The sequence below is a fragment of the Haplochromis burtoni genome, unplaced genomic scaffold (assembly GCF_018398535.1).
Source record: "Haplochromis burtoni strain Fernald_Lab_line unplaced genomic scaffold, NCSU_Asbu1 Contig_198, whole genome shotgun sequence".
NCBI lineage: Eukaryota > Metazoa > Chordata > Actinopteri > Cichliformes > Cichlidae > Haplochromis > Haplochromis burtoni.
In genome coordinates this window covers 619,450-634,013 of record NW_024582559.1, presented here as the reverse complement: position 1 = coordinate 634,013, position 14,564 = coordinate 619,450, and the positions used below count along the sequence as shown (strand labels likewise).

The following is a 14,564-nucleotide window of genomic DNA, read 5'->3' as shown; positions in this document are numbered from 1 at the left end:
TGTGTGTGTGTGTGTGTGTGTGTGTGTGTATCACAGCTTTCATGTGTTTGAAGAGGAGTAGGTAGGATGATCAAAGAGGGTCCACTGCAAACAGCTACCTGCAGCTTGGACTCTTTTCCTCTCCTTCTTGAATAAACCTGCACATACTTGGTTCAAACTTGAAGTAAAAGCCAGATTGCTATGGAGTATTTTCTCTCTACCTCCCTCCCTCCATCTCTCTCTCTCTCTCTCTCTCTTCCCCTGCTATTCATTCACTGGGTCTTCTTCACTGAGCGGTCCTCGCTCGCCGCTTCTTTCTCCTCCTCCTTCCTTTCACACTCTGTTGATCAGCTCAGGAAAGGGAAAGTGCTTGTGTGAAACCTGAGGATCACTTGCAGACTGAGGAACCGGAGAGAGCAGCCACATCGAGTTTTAGCCTGGAAGGTAAGATGATGCCCAAAGGAACAATTGATAGCAGTTAGTCTGCGCAGTGCACCTCTATTTTCTGTGCAATGAATGACATCCAACCTTAAAACAGACCTTGCGGTTAGAGTAGCTGAATGACCTGTGATCTGTTGATGTCTGAAAGTTTTGCTCTTGAAATGGGACCTTGAGGGGAATTGTAGTCATAGTGTAGCGGCAAAGGCAAACTGTCATTGCAGGTGCTTAATGCTCAGACAATCTGCTCAGTTTATTTACTTTTAGCCACAATAGGTGGACAAATTTCCTATCTTCTTGAACCCACAGCTCAAAGGATATGAGATGAGCTTTTTTTGGCTACTGAAAAAGGGCATGTGGAAATGTCTCGCATATCATTATAGCTGCGCATAACTGGGGGCAAAAAGAGATTCCAAATTAGCATATCTATTCAGGTGTGTTGCTTTGTGACAGTTTGCATTGCATGGTGTAGTGGCTGCAGCTATTCATGTTTGAATCTTTACCGGAGGCAATGAAGACCAGCGTCTCTTGTTTTTAATATGCAGTCGAATTATGTTTACTGCACTCTCATAATGCCGTGCATTTAGGGTTATGAAAGTGCTTGTAGTTGTTGGTCGTTGTCCTTGCAAATAACTGCACGCTATATTTCACAGTAGCGAGTCTCCAACCATGTTTACGCCAAGTAAGACAAACCAGATGAGGGGCGACCTGCAGCATTTCCGCAAAGACTACGGCTTCTCCAGGAAAGTCCTGCTCAACTGCTGCCTGGTGCGGCGCATCATCAGCTGGGCCTCGCCAAACCCTCAAGGTACAAAAAGCACAGATTTGTAAGTTTGGAAAGATCAGGAATCAATTCCCATTCAGTGAATAATAAGGGTGGGGAAAAAATCGATACTGCTTAGTAATAAGATATTTTGTTGGGCAATGTTGTATTGATACAGGGACACAAAATAGCAATATTTCAAAAATTAAATAAATTAAAAAACTTTCAGAATACTACAAATAAGAGCACTTATCTCCCCAGATAAGAAGCAAACTTTCTGCAAACAGTTGCAGTCTGACTCGGACTGACTGCAATCACTCTCAGAGGTTTGCAAATAGTTGGTCTCTAATTAATAAATGCAGACAGATTGCCAACATGTTGTCATCAGTCTGTCATCTGTCAACGTAGACAGCAACATATGTGTCATTTTTGACGATTTATCAGAGGTTATTGCTGTATTATCAGAAACAGATTGCATGTAATTGCAAACTTGACTCCATTCAGTTGCAGACTGATAGCAGACTGATAGGAGAGTGACTCTGACTTATGGCAACATTGATGGCAGTCTCATTTTGCAGCGGGGAAAAAAAAACACAACTAAAAGGAAATAAGTTTATTTTTAAAGATACTGACTAAGTTTAACTTTGTAGGACATAACTTAAAAAAGGTGATAAATTGCAGTATTTGTTACTGTAATTCTAAGCATTTTGAAAAATGTTAACAATTTGATATGTGTGTTTGGTGATTCCCACCTCTAGAAGAATAAGATGGACTTTATTATGTATGGGCAGTATGAATTCAGTAGAATTTATTCTACTTGTGTTTATTGCTTTAAAGGTGCAGCTACTAACTAATCAAGTATTTTTCCATGAAAGTTTTAGTGACCACAGGAGCAATATACAGAAACAGTTTTATTCAGGATTGCATTCAGATTTCAGCATTACAAAGGAAAATTACAGAATTTTAATCTGTACAATGTAATTTCCTCATATGTAGGTGTAAATTATCAACAGGCTAACATCTGATATAGTTGGCTGAGTAGTGCAAAATCTCTATACTATCCCATTGTTACCATGGCCAACTTACTGTGATTGTCCTGTATTATGAGTTACTTCCGATTCCCAAAGTTTTTACCGTAACTGGGAGGTCAAGGAAATATCAGTTTCTACTAGAGAACATTGTTGTACAATGTGAGCAACTAAAGAACTGGAAAATGTATAATAAGGCTGATTTCACTTATGTGATTAGATTTAACAGTAACCCTATACACTCACTGAATGTACTGTTAAATTGAGCTTTGAAAAGAAGAACTGGAGCAAAACGTTGTAAAGCCTTGTGGATCTGATCCATTAACCTCTCAGCTTTTTACAAAGTTTTGTGTGGTGATATCGTATCGATGCAGAGAAACCAAATATCAATATCTTACTAGATAAATTAAAATAATGGGAATACTTTAAACAAGAGGTCGCCTGATAGGAGGCAACCTTTTTGCAAGCAGCTGCAGTCGGACTTGGACTGGCTGCAATCACTATCAGAGAAAATCTCATAGGTTTGCAAATATTGCTGTCTAATTTATAAGTGCAGACACACGAGTCTGAAAGAGCCTTTGTCAATGAGCACAACTTGAGGAGACTCGACTCAATTAGCTGCTGTATTCTGGTTATATTCCTATAGAACAGGAACGTTGCTGACAGTTTCTATTAAATGTAAATATCTGTCTATGTAGGCAGCAACAGATATGTGATTTTTGATGATTTATCAATAGTAATATTGTATTATCTGAAATAGACTGCATGTAATTGCCAACTTGACCCCATTCAATCGCAGACTACTATCAGACTGACACTCTTACACACTCTTAGACTCTTAGACAGGCTCATTTTGCAACAACAAAAACACTTAATTGAGGTGAGATAATTTTATCTTACTGGATAAAACAGATACTAATGAAGTTTAACTTTGAGGACATAATTTGCAGTTAAAAAAGGTGATAAATTCCAGTATATGTTAAAGCTATACTCATGCTTATTGCAAAATGTAAAAAAGTATTGTGATAATATTGTTTCATGGGGTGTCTGGCGATTCCCACCTCTAATAGAGACGCCAGGATTTATGATTTGAACACCGCAAGTCACAGTCGAGCCCTCTCTTGATTACTTCTCAGGTCAAGCATATTTACTACAGCCATATATGCACAACTGGATTCATAGCTACAGTTGTTTTTGTTTTTTGCCACTGAAACTGAAACTAAAGTGCAGAGAAAAAACACTGAGCTGTCTTTTTGTAAAGGCCAGTTGCAGCAGAGCATACATTTAGCCACCACATGTGATCCTTGCTGTGATGCATTTTTGCTCTGGCTTTAGTTTTATCTGCATACAAATGATCGATTTTTTACTGACCTAGTTACAAGAAATGTTTTTGGTGATCCATCATGGCGCCTTTTATTCTGCTTTTTATGTTTTGCTCGCTGATATTTGGAGATATTTTTATTAATAACATGTAAATCTATTTTTCCTTTATGCGCTTTTAGCACCAGTATGCAGGCACATTGATGTGGCTTTTTTATAATCTTATCTGTTTCTCATTTATTTTTACACTTCTGAAGTTCCCATGATTGCACTATATTTCATTGACATGACAAGCGTTGCCGTTAAAGCATTTGGTAATAGACAGGTGGTCTCCTGCACTTGTATGATTTGCCAGTTGTTAAGATAAATGGGTTGTGTTTGGGTGTGATTTAGCATGCTATTAAACAGTCATGAATATCCCAGCAGGGACTCCTAAATGGCATCTGCAGTAAACATTTTTCTGCAGGGGTAAAACAATAACAGAAGGTCTATAAAACAGCTGTTTTTGTTTTGGTTTTTTTCCTCAGGAATCACAGAAGCAACAGTGAAATTTCACCTTTTGTCATAAAAAGAGTGTTTTTTCTTTGTAGTTGTATTGATTAGATTGCAGCCAGTGGGGCAGGTGCAGTTTCTGCATCTCATAATCACTGTGGTTTCTTTCTCCTGCTTTACCTTACAGTTAACTTTTGAATCTATCTAATAACACGCGAGCTGACAAACACAGCTGGAGCCACACCAGGACCCAGGTGTTTCTGTTGGCCACATAAGAATTACGCTTTCATTGCAATCGCTGCTCATTTTTTTTGCTGAAAAGGCGCTGCTGTCCCTGAGTGTGGGCTGTATTTTCAGGCCACTGTAAGTTTTTAAAAAGCTGTGGAGTGTATGACACAAAGACACATAATGACTTTTTATAATAGCCTAGCAGAAATGAATTTTCCTTCTTTTTTCCCATTTTTTTTCTTGCTTTTTTAATGCACACATAAAAACAGATTTATGAGTCACCAGGTAACAGAGAAATAACAACAGTTGTTTTGGATTTTGAGCCTCTCTTAGCATATGTTCTTCTTGTAGGTGTTCTTCTCATTAGCTGGCATCTCGAACTAATAACATTATCCCCCCGTGTTACCCAGAATAACCTCTCAGCATGCCGATGATCACACCATAAACCTGCCAGGTGGCAATGGTACCCTCTGGATTTTCAGGCAGTCTGAGGGAAAATGAACACGCTCAATAAAACGGTTGTTTCTAGAAATACACAAGCCCCCATGTTGTGTCTCCGGGACAGACGTCTGCTACAAGCGAGCTCTTTACAAATCCCCGCTGTCTATGTGACGCACTGAAATGGGTCAGTTGCTTTATAGGGAAATAGCATGCTGTGCTGCATGCCCCAAAATGTTGCCAACCTGTGCATGGTTGGAGTGTACTCTGAATGTGCTGGACCTGTGCACATCACTCTCCTGTTTTAAGCTGCAATACGTAGAATTGTTAGATTTACCTCATGTGGCAAATGTGCATTAAGTGGAACTTGAAATTTCCATTGATGCCCGTTTTTTGCATTGAACCTGTAGAAATTCTCATACTTTTCCTTGTTGGACACTTGTGGTAATCAGAATTGCACCTGTTCTTTGCTGCCAGCAGAGGGCAGCAAGCTACTGACTAAAAAGATGTCTGAGCTGATGTAACAGTTTGCTGCATTCAGAGATCTTTACCTGCAGTGCTGTGAGAATATTATTGGATTTGGAGATTTAAGTGAGTCATTTAGTTGGGTTAGGATGATATTACATAAGTATGGGATTAGAGTATGTGTTTAAAATGTACTGCCACCACAAATAGGAGGACTAAAAGGAGCAAAGATGACAGATTTGTTTCTCAGTAATGAAAATAGAGCTTATTGTCTACTTTGAGCAAACAAAATGCAGAAATTTAGCTGATCTGCGGAGACAGACTGCAGTAAAAAACATCCCACCAAGATAAAAGGTGCAGTAGGTACCCATAGGAATCTGGAGCTGCAGCCCTCTGCCCAGTTTTATCATGCTTGGCTTTAACTCCATCGATGTACATGTAAAAGTGTGGCCATGACAACAAAACCATAATTTTCAAAGGCAAGAAAACAAAGTAAAACAACCCTACAAGATAAGACTGCTCCGAAATCGTGTCAGAATCGCTCTCAGGTACTGAGACTGTCATAAATCCACAGAATGTCTGCACTGCAGCAGTAATTCAGTGGCCCCAAATGCACTCAGTGTAGCTGGGATGCAGCTTTTTCCTATTACAGCACAATATTGAGGAAGGAAATCAGAATATGACTGCATGGAAATCCATGACACAGAGAATTAACCATTTCAGTGTTCATCAGTGGCAGATTTTTCTTGAGTGGAGACGATGGAGAGCTGTTTGAATTATTTCCTTCCAGGTCTTTTTAGCAGATATCATAATATGTTAACTGTCACTGCATTTTTTTTCAAATATATTTCCCTGGCTAATATATAACTGTGTGCATGCTGTGGCGCAAAGAGCAGATCCTCACCACCTTGAAGGCTGCATTTCTGGGTCACGTCCTTCAGAGAGCACAGAAATAGCCAAATTAATTTGCTTTTGCTTTGGCCAAGTCGGTGGTTATGAACTTCTTTTAAAAATTCCACACACGTTCAGATGAATTACCACCTTTTCGTTTTATTGTCTTGTTCAAATCCCACCGCTTCTCCTCTCCAATGTGAAATTAATTTCTGAGAATTTGATCCCACGTCCAACAGTTGGGGATTAGATGCAGTGTCTTAAACGAACCTTAAACCTTTAGATATAATGCCAGTCTCCGTGTTGCTGTATTGTGGAGAACATGTTAGATATCATTAAGCAAATGAGCCTAATTCTGCCCATTTTATCGAATGATAAATCACAATTTTTGCCCGTAGCTTCAGGCCAAACGTCTGCTTTCGATAAAGCAACTCTGTTTCCATTTCAATCTGTTTTCCCTCTTGGTCAAGAGTGCGGGCCTCTGTAGAACTGAGGTGGAAATGGAAAAAGGCAATGATGGATTAGAGAGAGGTAGCTGAGGCAGCGTGCAGCCTCTCAGTTCAGAGGACAGGGGGAAAAGAGCGATTGCCTAGAGACCGCTGGCTGGCTGCGATGCTGACATGTCCTACTGTTGTCTTTCATTTGATTCATATATTGTGAAAAACACTGCTGGAGAAAGAGTGGACGGGATCCCACAGCAATGCCTTTCCCTGACATTAATCTTATTCATCGTGCCGGCTAGTGCTGGTGGCAGCCAAAGAGAAGGTGCTACACGCCGTTTACAACAAATGGCCCCAGAGATGACGATGTTGAATTTGCAGAACTGCAGCCTCTGCATGCTTGTAATCTAGCTTATATTTTACTAGCAGAGCTGCAGGTGTAGTAGCAGGCTGGGCTCATTCAGCTGGACAAAATGTTTTGTGCATTATGCTCCCGGGTGTGTGTGTGTTTGTCTGTATTAAATGTTTGTTTCAGTGCTAGAGAGAGATCCTTTAAAGCAGGTTTCTCAAGCATAAGGTCCACGGCCCAGGATCAGGCCAAAAGAGACTCCAATCTGGCCCACTGGACAGCTTTGGAAAATGTGAAAAGGAACATAAGTATTTGACTTAACTGTATTTTCCCCCACTGGCACTCTACACTACACAAGCAATCAATATACAATAGACAGTTAAATGGAAGAAAAAAATTAGTTTTTTTCACTATTTAATACTTGGAGCACAGAAACTGCTTGTGTTAGCCAAAGCATACATGATTCAAGAAGCACTTTCTTCCACTGTCAGTCTGTCAGAGCCTGTCAGTCTGTTTCTCAGTCTTGGCCATGACCCGCATCCATGATAAACAGGGATTAGCAGCTAACAGCCAGGGATTAGTCAGAGAATAGGCGACCCCAGTGAACCATTTTGTTTGTATAACACCTTAAAGTAGCCTGTTGACAGACAGTGGCACTCCCTCTCCGCTTTGTCAATTGGATACAGCTAACTGAGATGCTGGCTGGTTGGAGACGTGACTGTGCACCAGTCATATATGTAACCAAGCTGGGTCCTTTTGTCCAGGCTATACAAGGAGCTCTTTCTACACATCATTAAAGATGCATTTCTTGCCACATGCAGGTGTTTTTTCACAGACTTGAAGTGTTTGATTGTCTGAGGGCAAATATCTGTGAGGCTAAGTGCTGCTTCTAAGAATAGATGATTTTGGCAATTGGTTTAATGGTTTAGTCATTTATTGCTTAAAAGTACTTTTGGAGTCAAAACCCATTGATTTATTATCATTTATTATGACTCGGCAGTCTTTTCTTATTGTTATTGTAGCCTGAAAATCTTTACTGGGATTTGAATTCACTGTTGACCTTTAAAAAAGCACTTCAGAAATATCTTAACGTGGCTTAGTTTCACCAAGGTGCTGGAAACATTCCTCTGAGGTTTTGGTCCATATTGACAGGACAGCATCACACAGCTCTACCAAATTCCAGAGCTGCTCTCGGCGTGACACAGCCCTTCTCATGATAACCTACTATATACAACTAGGTCATCTGAGTGCATTGAACTTATTGAACTTATTGTCATGTTCAAGAGCCAGTTTGAGATGATTTGAGCTTTGTGGCCTGGTGTGTTATCCTACTGCAAGCAGTCATGAGAAGATAGGCACACTGTGGTTATAAAAGGATGGACACGTACAGCAATAATACTCAGGTAGGCTGTGGTGTTTAAATGATCTTTGCTAAATAACCACCATCAGCATGAACTGTTTATACAAGGCAGGATGCATCCATGCTCACATTGTTTATACCAAATTGTGACTCTGCCATCTGAATGTTGCTGCAGAAATCGAGTCTCAGCAGACCAGGCAATGTTTTTTCCAGTCTTTGATTTGGGTGAACCTGTGTGAATGGTAGCCTCATTTCCAGAGCGGTCTTCTGCTGCTGTAGCCCATCTGCTTCAAGGATCAACATGTTTTGCATTCAGAGATGCTCTTCTGTGTTATTTGAGTTACTGCAGCCCGCTTATCAGCTCAGAGCACTTTAGGCCTCTGACCTCTGGCATCAACAAGGCATTTTTACCAGAGAACTGACGCTCACTGGATATTTTGTCTTTTTATGACCATTCTCTGAAAATCCCTGCAGATCATCAGTTTCTATTTTCAAAGTCACTTAAATCAGTTTTGCCTCCCATTCTGATGCTCACTTTGAACTTCAGCAGGTTATTTTGACCATATCTACATGCGTGATTTTTGGCCATGTGGACTAAATGTCTTTAGAGTGTTTTTTTTTCCAAATATATTTTCTAAAAAAGATTACTTGAAATAATAATCAACAGCAATGGCTCTTCAAATAACTCTATATTTCTTTAAGTAGAGCAGAAAGCAGAGACTTTAAAGTTTCAAATCTAGTTATAGACTGCAAAAATACTGGAGGAGAAGTTTGTTGGAAGTGTAATTAATCATCAGCTTCTAACTTATCCTTAACCTGGCTCCAGTCTTTTCCTCATACGTCCTCCTTTCTCTACATGTCTGCTGGTGATACAGCCCTTTTCATGGTAACCTACTTCAGTCAAGTGTTTGTATTCTAGCAGCGGCCTGGGCCCTCTATAAATAGTCCCTGCTGATTGATACCCAGCACAGTGAAGCCTCGTAAGCGTTTGGCTGCTGCTGGGCAGAAATGACTTTCTTGTGTCTGTGCCACTCGACATTAACACACCTGTCCCTGTCATGGTCTAATTTATCTGCCCCGCATGTGTCAGATGCCATCCAAGTTACAGGCAGAGGTTCAGACGCAGGCCTGAAAGGGCGCGCAAGTTCAGTCATGTTTCCCCCAGAGACGTGTCTAATAAGGTGTTTTGTATTTAATGTTCATGATGAAGGATAAGCATCTCTGGCCAACTGTAGTTTGGTATGTTCAGGTCTGGATGTTAGAATGTTTTGTGTACAGTTGTTTTAAAGTAATTCTGAGCTTCATAAAATCATTGTAACAAAGGACTGTAACAATGCAGGAAGTACATGGAGTTGTAGTAGCACAAGTGGTTATGCAAATAGGAGTTGCTTTGGTATTTTCCCTGTTCAGCTATTTATGACATTGATGGCATGAAGAAAGGAAACTGCTCCTGTGTCTGGTAGTTTTCAGATGCAGAGCTCTACGTCTGGCCAAGGGGAGGAGTTTAACAAGGTTGTTGGCAGGGTGTGAGTGAGCTGCTTGTTTACAGGTACTTGTTGAGTTACAGTCCTCTAGGGTCAGCAGGGCAGCACCAAAAGACACATAGGTTCCCATTTTTATACATCCGGAGGTTGTGTGGTCGGAGGTGTTTGGGTTTTCCGTTTTATTTTCACAAATGAAATACCTCAGGAATGCCTCGGGGGAATGTGGGAGGACCGTTCAGTTATTGCCAAACTGACAACACAGTGCAGGAATGCATGCATTAATTATGACAACGTTTCATACAAATACCCATCGCTATATTTCCTCAGCTGTTTATCAAGCTTGGGTTGCTGGAGACTGTTATAAGCTGTCATAGAGCAAGAAGGCAGGTTACACTTCGGAAACAAAAACACACTTCCTGTTGCGTCTGTTTATAGCCTGGCCCCAAATGATTTTGGTTTTATTGTTTTGTTTTTTCAGTTTTTTATGATAGGCATGCTCTTTAACTGGCATTTGACTGAATAATAAGGCTATGTTTTAAATTTTAAATCATGCTTTTTATTTGGTTTTGTTTCTAATGTCTCTGTAAAGCACTTTGAATCACCTTGTTGTTGAATTGTGCTATACAAATAAACTTGCCTTGCCTATGTAGTTGAGTTTTTTACTTATTAGAACCCTGTTCAAATTGTGCAATAACAATTATCGGCACAATGTGAATACCCTCCCAGTTTCTCTGGTTAGAGCTCCTTTGTGTGCTGCTATCCTGCAGTTTAGCCCACGAGACTAATGAGAAGTGATTGATATCATTAAAGCAAATTTATAGCACTGGTGACTATTTTAACCAAGAAGGACATCTCTGAGCAGCAATAAGTGGATCTGAGACAGTAGAGGAGAAGAAGAAGGGGGGAGGGAGGGTAGAGTAATTAAGCAGGAGAAATGTTGGAAGGACTGGATAAGGGCAGTGCATGAGGAGTGATAGAGACAGATGGCTGAAGGTGGAATCTCTGTCAGAAAAGGCAGAGAAATGCTACTTTTTACATTCCTCTGAGACACAAGCAGAAATCTGTGGAACAGACTGGAGTCTCCTGCAGCCCTTCTGATAAACCTGACCGTGCATGACAACCATAAGAAGAAAAAGATGGATGGAAGCATGCTTGTTTTCTTTATATAAGTGTTTCCCCACCTCCTTTAAATGAAGTTATGAATCTAAAGACTGAACCTGGGATTAGGACCAAGGCCACCACTAGAGGGCGCCTCATAGGCATTCAGACAAACAGCGCTATCAATAAAAGTGAGTGAATATTGGATCTTATGAGTGGATGCGTTACATCTCCCATTCTTGGCAGTCTTTGTTTGTATGATGTATGATTTTTTTTAATTTATTTGTAAGATGTGATGCTTGTATTTGTGCTTGCTTTAATGCAGATCTGAATGTTTTTTGGTTATTGCAAAATTTTATGGGACTTTGGCTGTAAATCAACAGTTTTGCTAAAATCTGGTATGTTTGCATCATATAGTATCTTAATTGATGTCCAATTAACATGCACACAGTAGAATAAAAAAGAAGGAAACTAAAGCACTTCTAAGAAAGTAGCTTTTAAACATCTAGCCAAAAACTCCTCTGTGCTGGAAAGACTCTGTACTTGAACAGTCGTCCAATTTCACAAACCTCTTTGATAATTTTGAGTTTGTGTTTTTTTTAGTATGATGCTGTCTGACTGTTTAGGAGTGAATGGGTATTTTGCTGCAGCAGATTTGAACTTCGCCAGGAGTTTGTCTCTCCATGTGATTCCTTCAGATCTCCCAAATGCACATCAGTAGGATCTGCAGCGAGTGAATATGATGTGCGATTCCTCCTGTTATCCCACAATTCTGAAATCTATGGGCTTCTACAAAAATAAGCCTCATTTTCTGTGCAGCTTTGGTAATATTAGATATGTTTGCAAATTACACATGATTGTTTTGGTAACATCATGTTAATTACAGTGGCATTACTATTTCCAGACAACACTGAGCCCTACATGGGTCATACAGTTATATTTTTAGCCTGAATTAGCACAGTAAGTCAGTTTCCTTTGAAGCACCAGCACATGCCCTGGGCCTTGATTGATCCTCAAATTGATCTTTTACTGGCATAATAGGAGTAACTGCTAAATAAAGCTCACTTTATCCTTTATGTCAACCCTAGAGTCTATTTTTTGCTTTACAATGGGGAGCTGGTTTCTTATTAGTCCCTGACTGGGGTAATATCAGGAAATTCATCTTTGTGGCCCTTTTAGGTTTTTCTTATTTTCACAGTTAACAAGGTTGAGAATTTGTTACCATTGCAGCCACAGATTAAGGGCAACCTCTTTGTTTGCTGCTCCACAAATGGCATCAGTCCCATTTGTTCTTACTTGAGGGAAAACGAGGAGTGTCAGTGCTCCCAGTGGACAAGACCTATCCTTCTTAAGTAACTGTTGTAGTTTGTGGATGTCGCTCTGTGGGCAGATGCACAGCCTGTAGAAATGAGGTCAACAAACCACACCAGGCCTCCTGGAAGAAACCAAACAAAATTAGGTCATGGAAAAGAGATGGCTCTCAGCTGGCCTGCAGAGCTTTTTAGCATGGCACAATATATGCTTTGTTATGACAGTTTACCCTCAACATTAACAAAGTCATTCACCACAATACGTTTTCCATTTGCGTTCTTCCTGTGTGTTTGACATTGTGAGTCCTGCTAAACTAACAGTGCCTATGGTAATGCAAAGTGAAAAGCAGTATTAAAAGGACTTTTACATTATTTTGTAGTATTTTTTAACTCTAGCAGACACTGCTGAATTCTGGTTATTTACAAGGAAGACATGGTCTCTTTTCCATCAGTTGCAACTTGAAGGATTGGCACCTTTTTGTGAGCTAGAGTACATTACCCCACCACATAATCCCCATGTGATGCATTTCCTTGTACTTCTAGGAGTGCTTACTGGCAATCCACTTCTGCTGATGAATTTCAAACATGATGGCCTCCCAGTAATTACAGTGCTAATGATCATTTGTACTGCATGGTGGTGGGTGTAATTTGCCCATTCCCATGACAGCGACTAAGTTGTTTTTATTTTTCTCATCTTAAAGGCATTCATTCAGTAAATAGCTTTTTTTTTGCAAGAGAGAATTGTGCCCCTCCTGATTTAAAGGTTCAAAAGGAAGCCTTCATAATTAACTGAATTAAAAGTTTGTTGATAGGATGACTGCGTAACACTGAAATTAAAGTATGTTTCTAGCCTGCCTCTGAATGCCACTTCCAAATTAGGGTTGCAGTTGTTTGGTCTGACACAACCCACAGTATTAAACACAGCAGGCAGCTGCAAAACCCCTTGGTATAAATGAGATCATAGATAGACTATATTTCTAAAAGTATTCACTTGTTTGCCTTCACACTCATAAGTTAATGAAGTTAAGTGAAATACTATTAATCTATATGATTGGCCGAATATTTGCAGCTAAAACAACTTCATCTCTTCTAGGAAGATTTTCCACAAGGTTTAAGAGTCTGTTTATGGGAATTTGTGACCATTCTTCCAGAAGCTCATTTGTGAGGTCAGACAGTGATGTTGGACAAGATGTTGTCTCCCAGGTTGGATGTCAGTTAGAAGATGGAGATGGCTTCTGTTGTAAGCTGGATGAAACGGTATCTCCAAGGGGAGAAATTGATGATTGTAGTAGACTTTAATGGCCATTTTTAATGGGAATAGAGAAGACAAGCAGTTGTTAGATGGGGTGGTGACACCACTCCATCTAACAACAAATGCAGGAGAGGAGATGTGGTGGATTTCGCCGTTTTGGAGCATAGTCAGCCAATATTTTTTTAAGGGAAGGTTTATAAGAGTGAAACCTGCTGTGTTGAAGAATTTGGAGATGATGGCACAGACAATGAGATGGAAGGCCAAACTGGAGGTTTCAGAAGGGAAAGATGTTAAGATTTTCATTTTGAGTGACCAGAATGGACACGATTAGAAATGAGCTCAAATGGACGGTTTAGCAGTTTGGAGACAAAGTTTGGTTTGGACATGAGGAGGCGGGTGAGCGGATGAATATTAGACAAAGGATGCTGAATATGGATGCCACAGGCCCACTCTTCTTTACAGCATTGCTTTAGTTGATTGATGTTTGTAGGCATTTATTTATATGCAGCACAATTAAGACCATGTCACAGTAAATGTCTGGATTTTGACTAGGCCATTATAGCACCTAGATTCCTTTCTTCTTCAGAGTTCATGGTCGACTCAATGACTGCAAGGTGCCGAGGTCTGCACGTGGCTGCAAAACAAGCCCAAATCATCACTTTGGTCTTGTCTGTCTAAAGGACATTCTTGGGTTCAGTGCACAATCTGACATTAGGGTGAATTTGCTGTGCTGTCCATTGGTATTGTGTTAGCACATACCTGAATGTTACAGACCAACAAACAGCCAATAATTCTCCTTTTTTCTTTTCACTGATGTTGAATTTATCAAATTAGTTTGATTAGCAACAACTTTCTTGTACTTAACCTCCTTATTCCTAAGGAAGCAGTAAGGCTATAATTAGTTCTTTTTCATATGGCTGAGCCAAACTAAGGTACAGTTTAAAAGTTTATATTAGCAACACTTTATTGTGACTATAGACTTGTTTAAAGGTTTACTTTGTTATAGCTTAGTGCAACTTTTCCTGTCAGATGAGGTTCAGTGTGGTTGAATTTTTGATCTATGTTCTGCTCTGTAGTTCAGCCTTCCCTCTTTTTAAGTGCCCCCTCAGCTCCTGCAGTCTCTGCATTGTCCATAAAACTGGCAGATAGTGAGCCTTTGTGGTTTAGCTCTGAATCTGTGAATCATGAAATAAAAAGCAGCCACACAGCAGTAAACCCAATCTCCTGCC

General features: G+C 40.0%; 1 protein-coding gene across 3 annotated transcripts in view; it reads left to right on the top strand.

The window, feature by feature from the left end:
- The window catches only part of kcnip4a (potassium voltage-gated channel interacting protein 4a), a 153,962-nt gene that overhangs the window by 14,190 nt on the left and 125,208 nt on the right, over positions 1-14,564 (top strand). The window contains exons 1-2 of one of the 3 annotated variants that reach the window (XM_014337785.2): positions 52-423; positions 1,071-1,225. The exons of the other annotated variants lie outside the window; for them this stretch is intronic. Of the exons in view, the coding sequence (XP_014193271.1) occupies positions 1,087-1,225 (139 nt within the window). The 5' untranslated portion in view covers positions 52-423; positions 1,071-1,086. Of the gene's footprint in view, positions 1-51; positions 424-1,070; positions 1,226-14,564 lie in introns of those variants that run through there. 3 annotated transcript variants of the gene reach the window in all.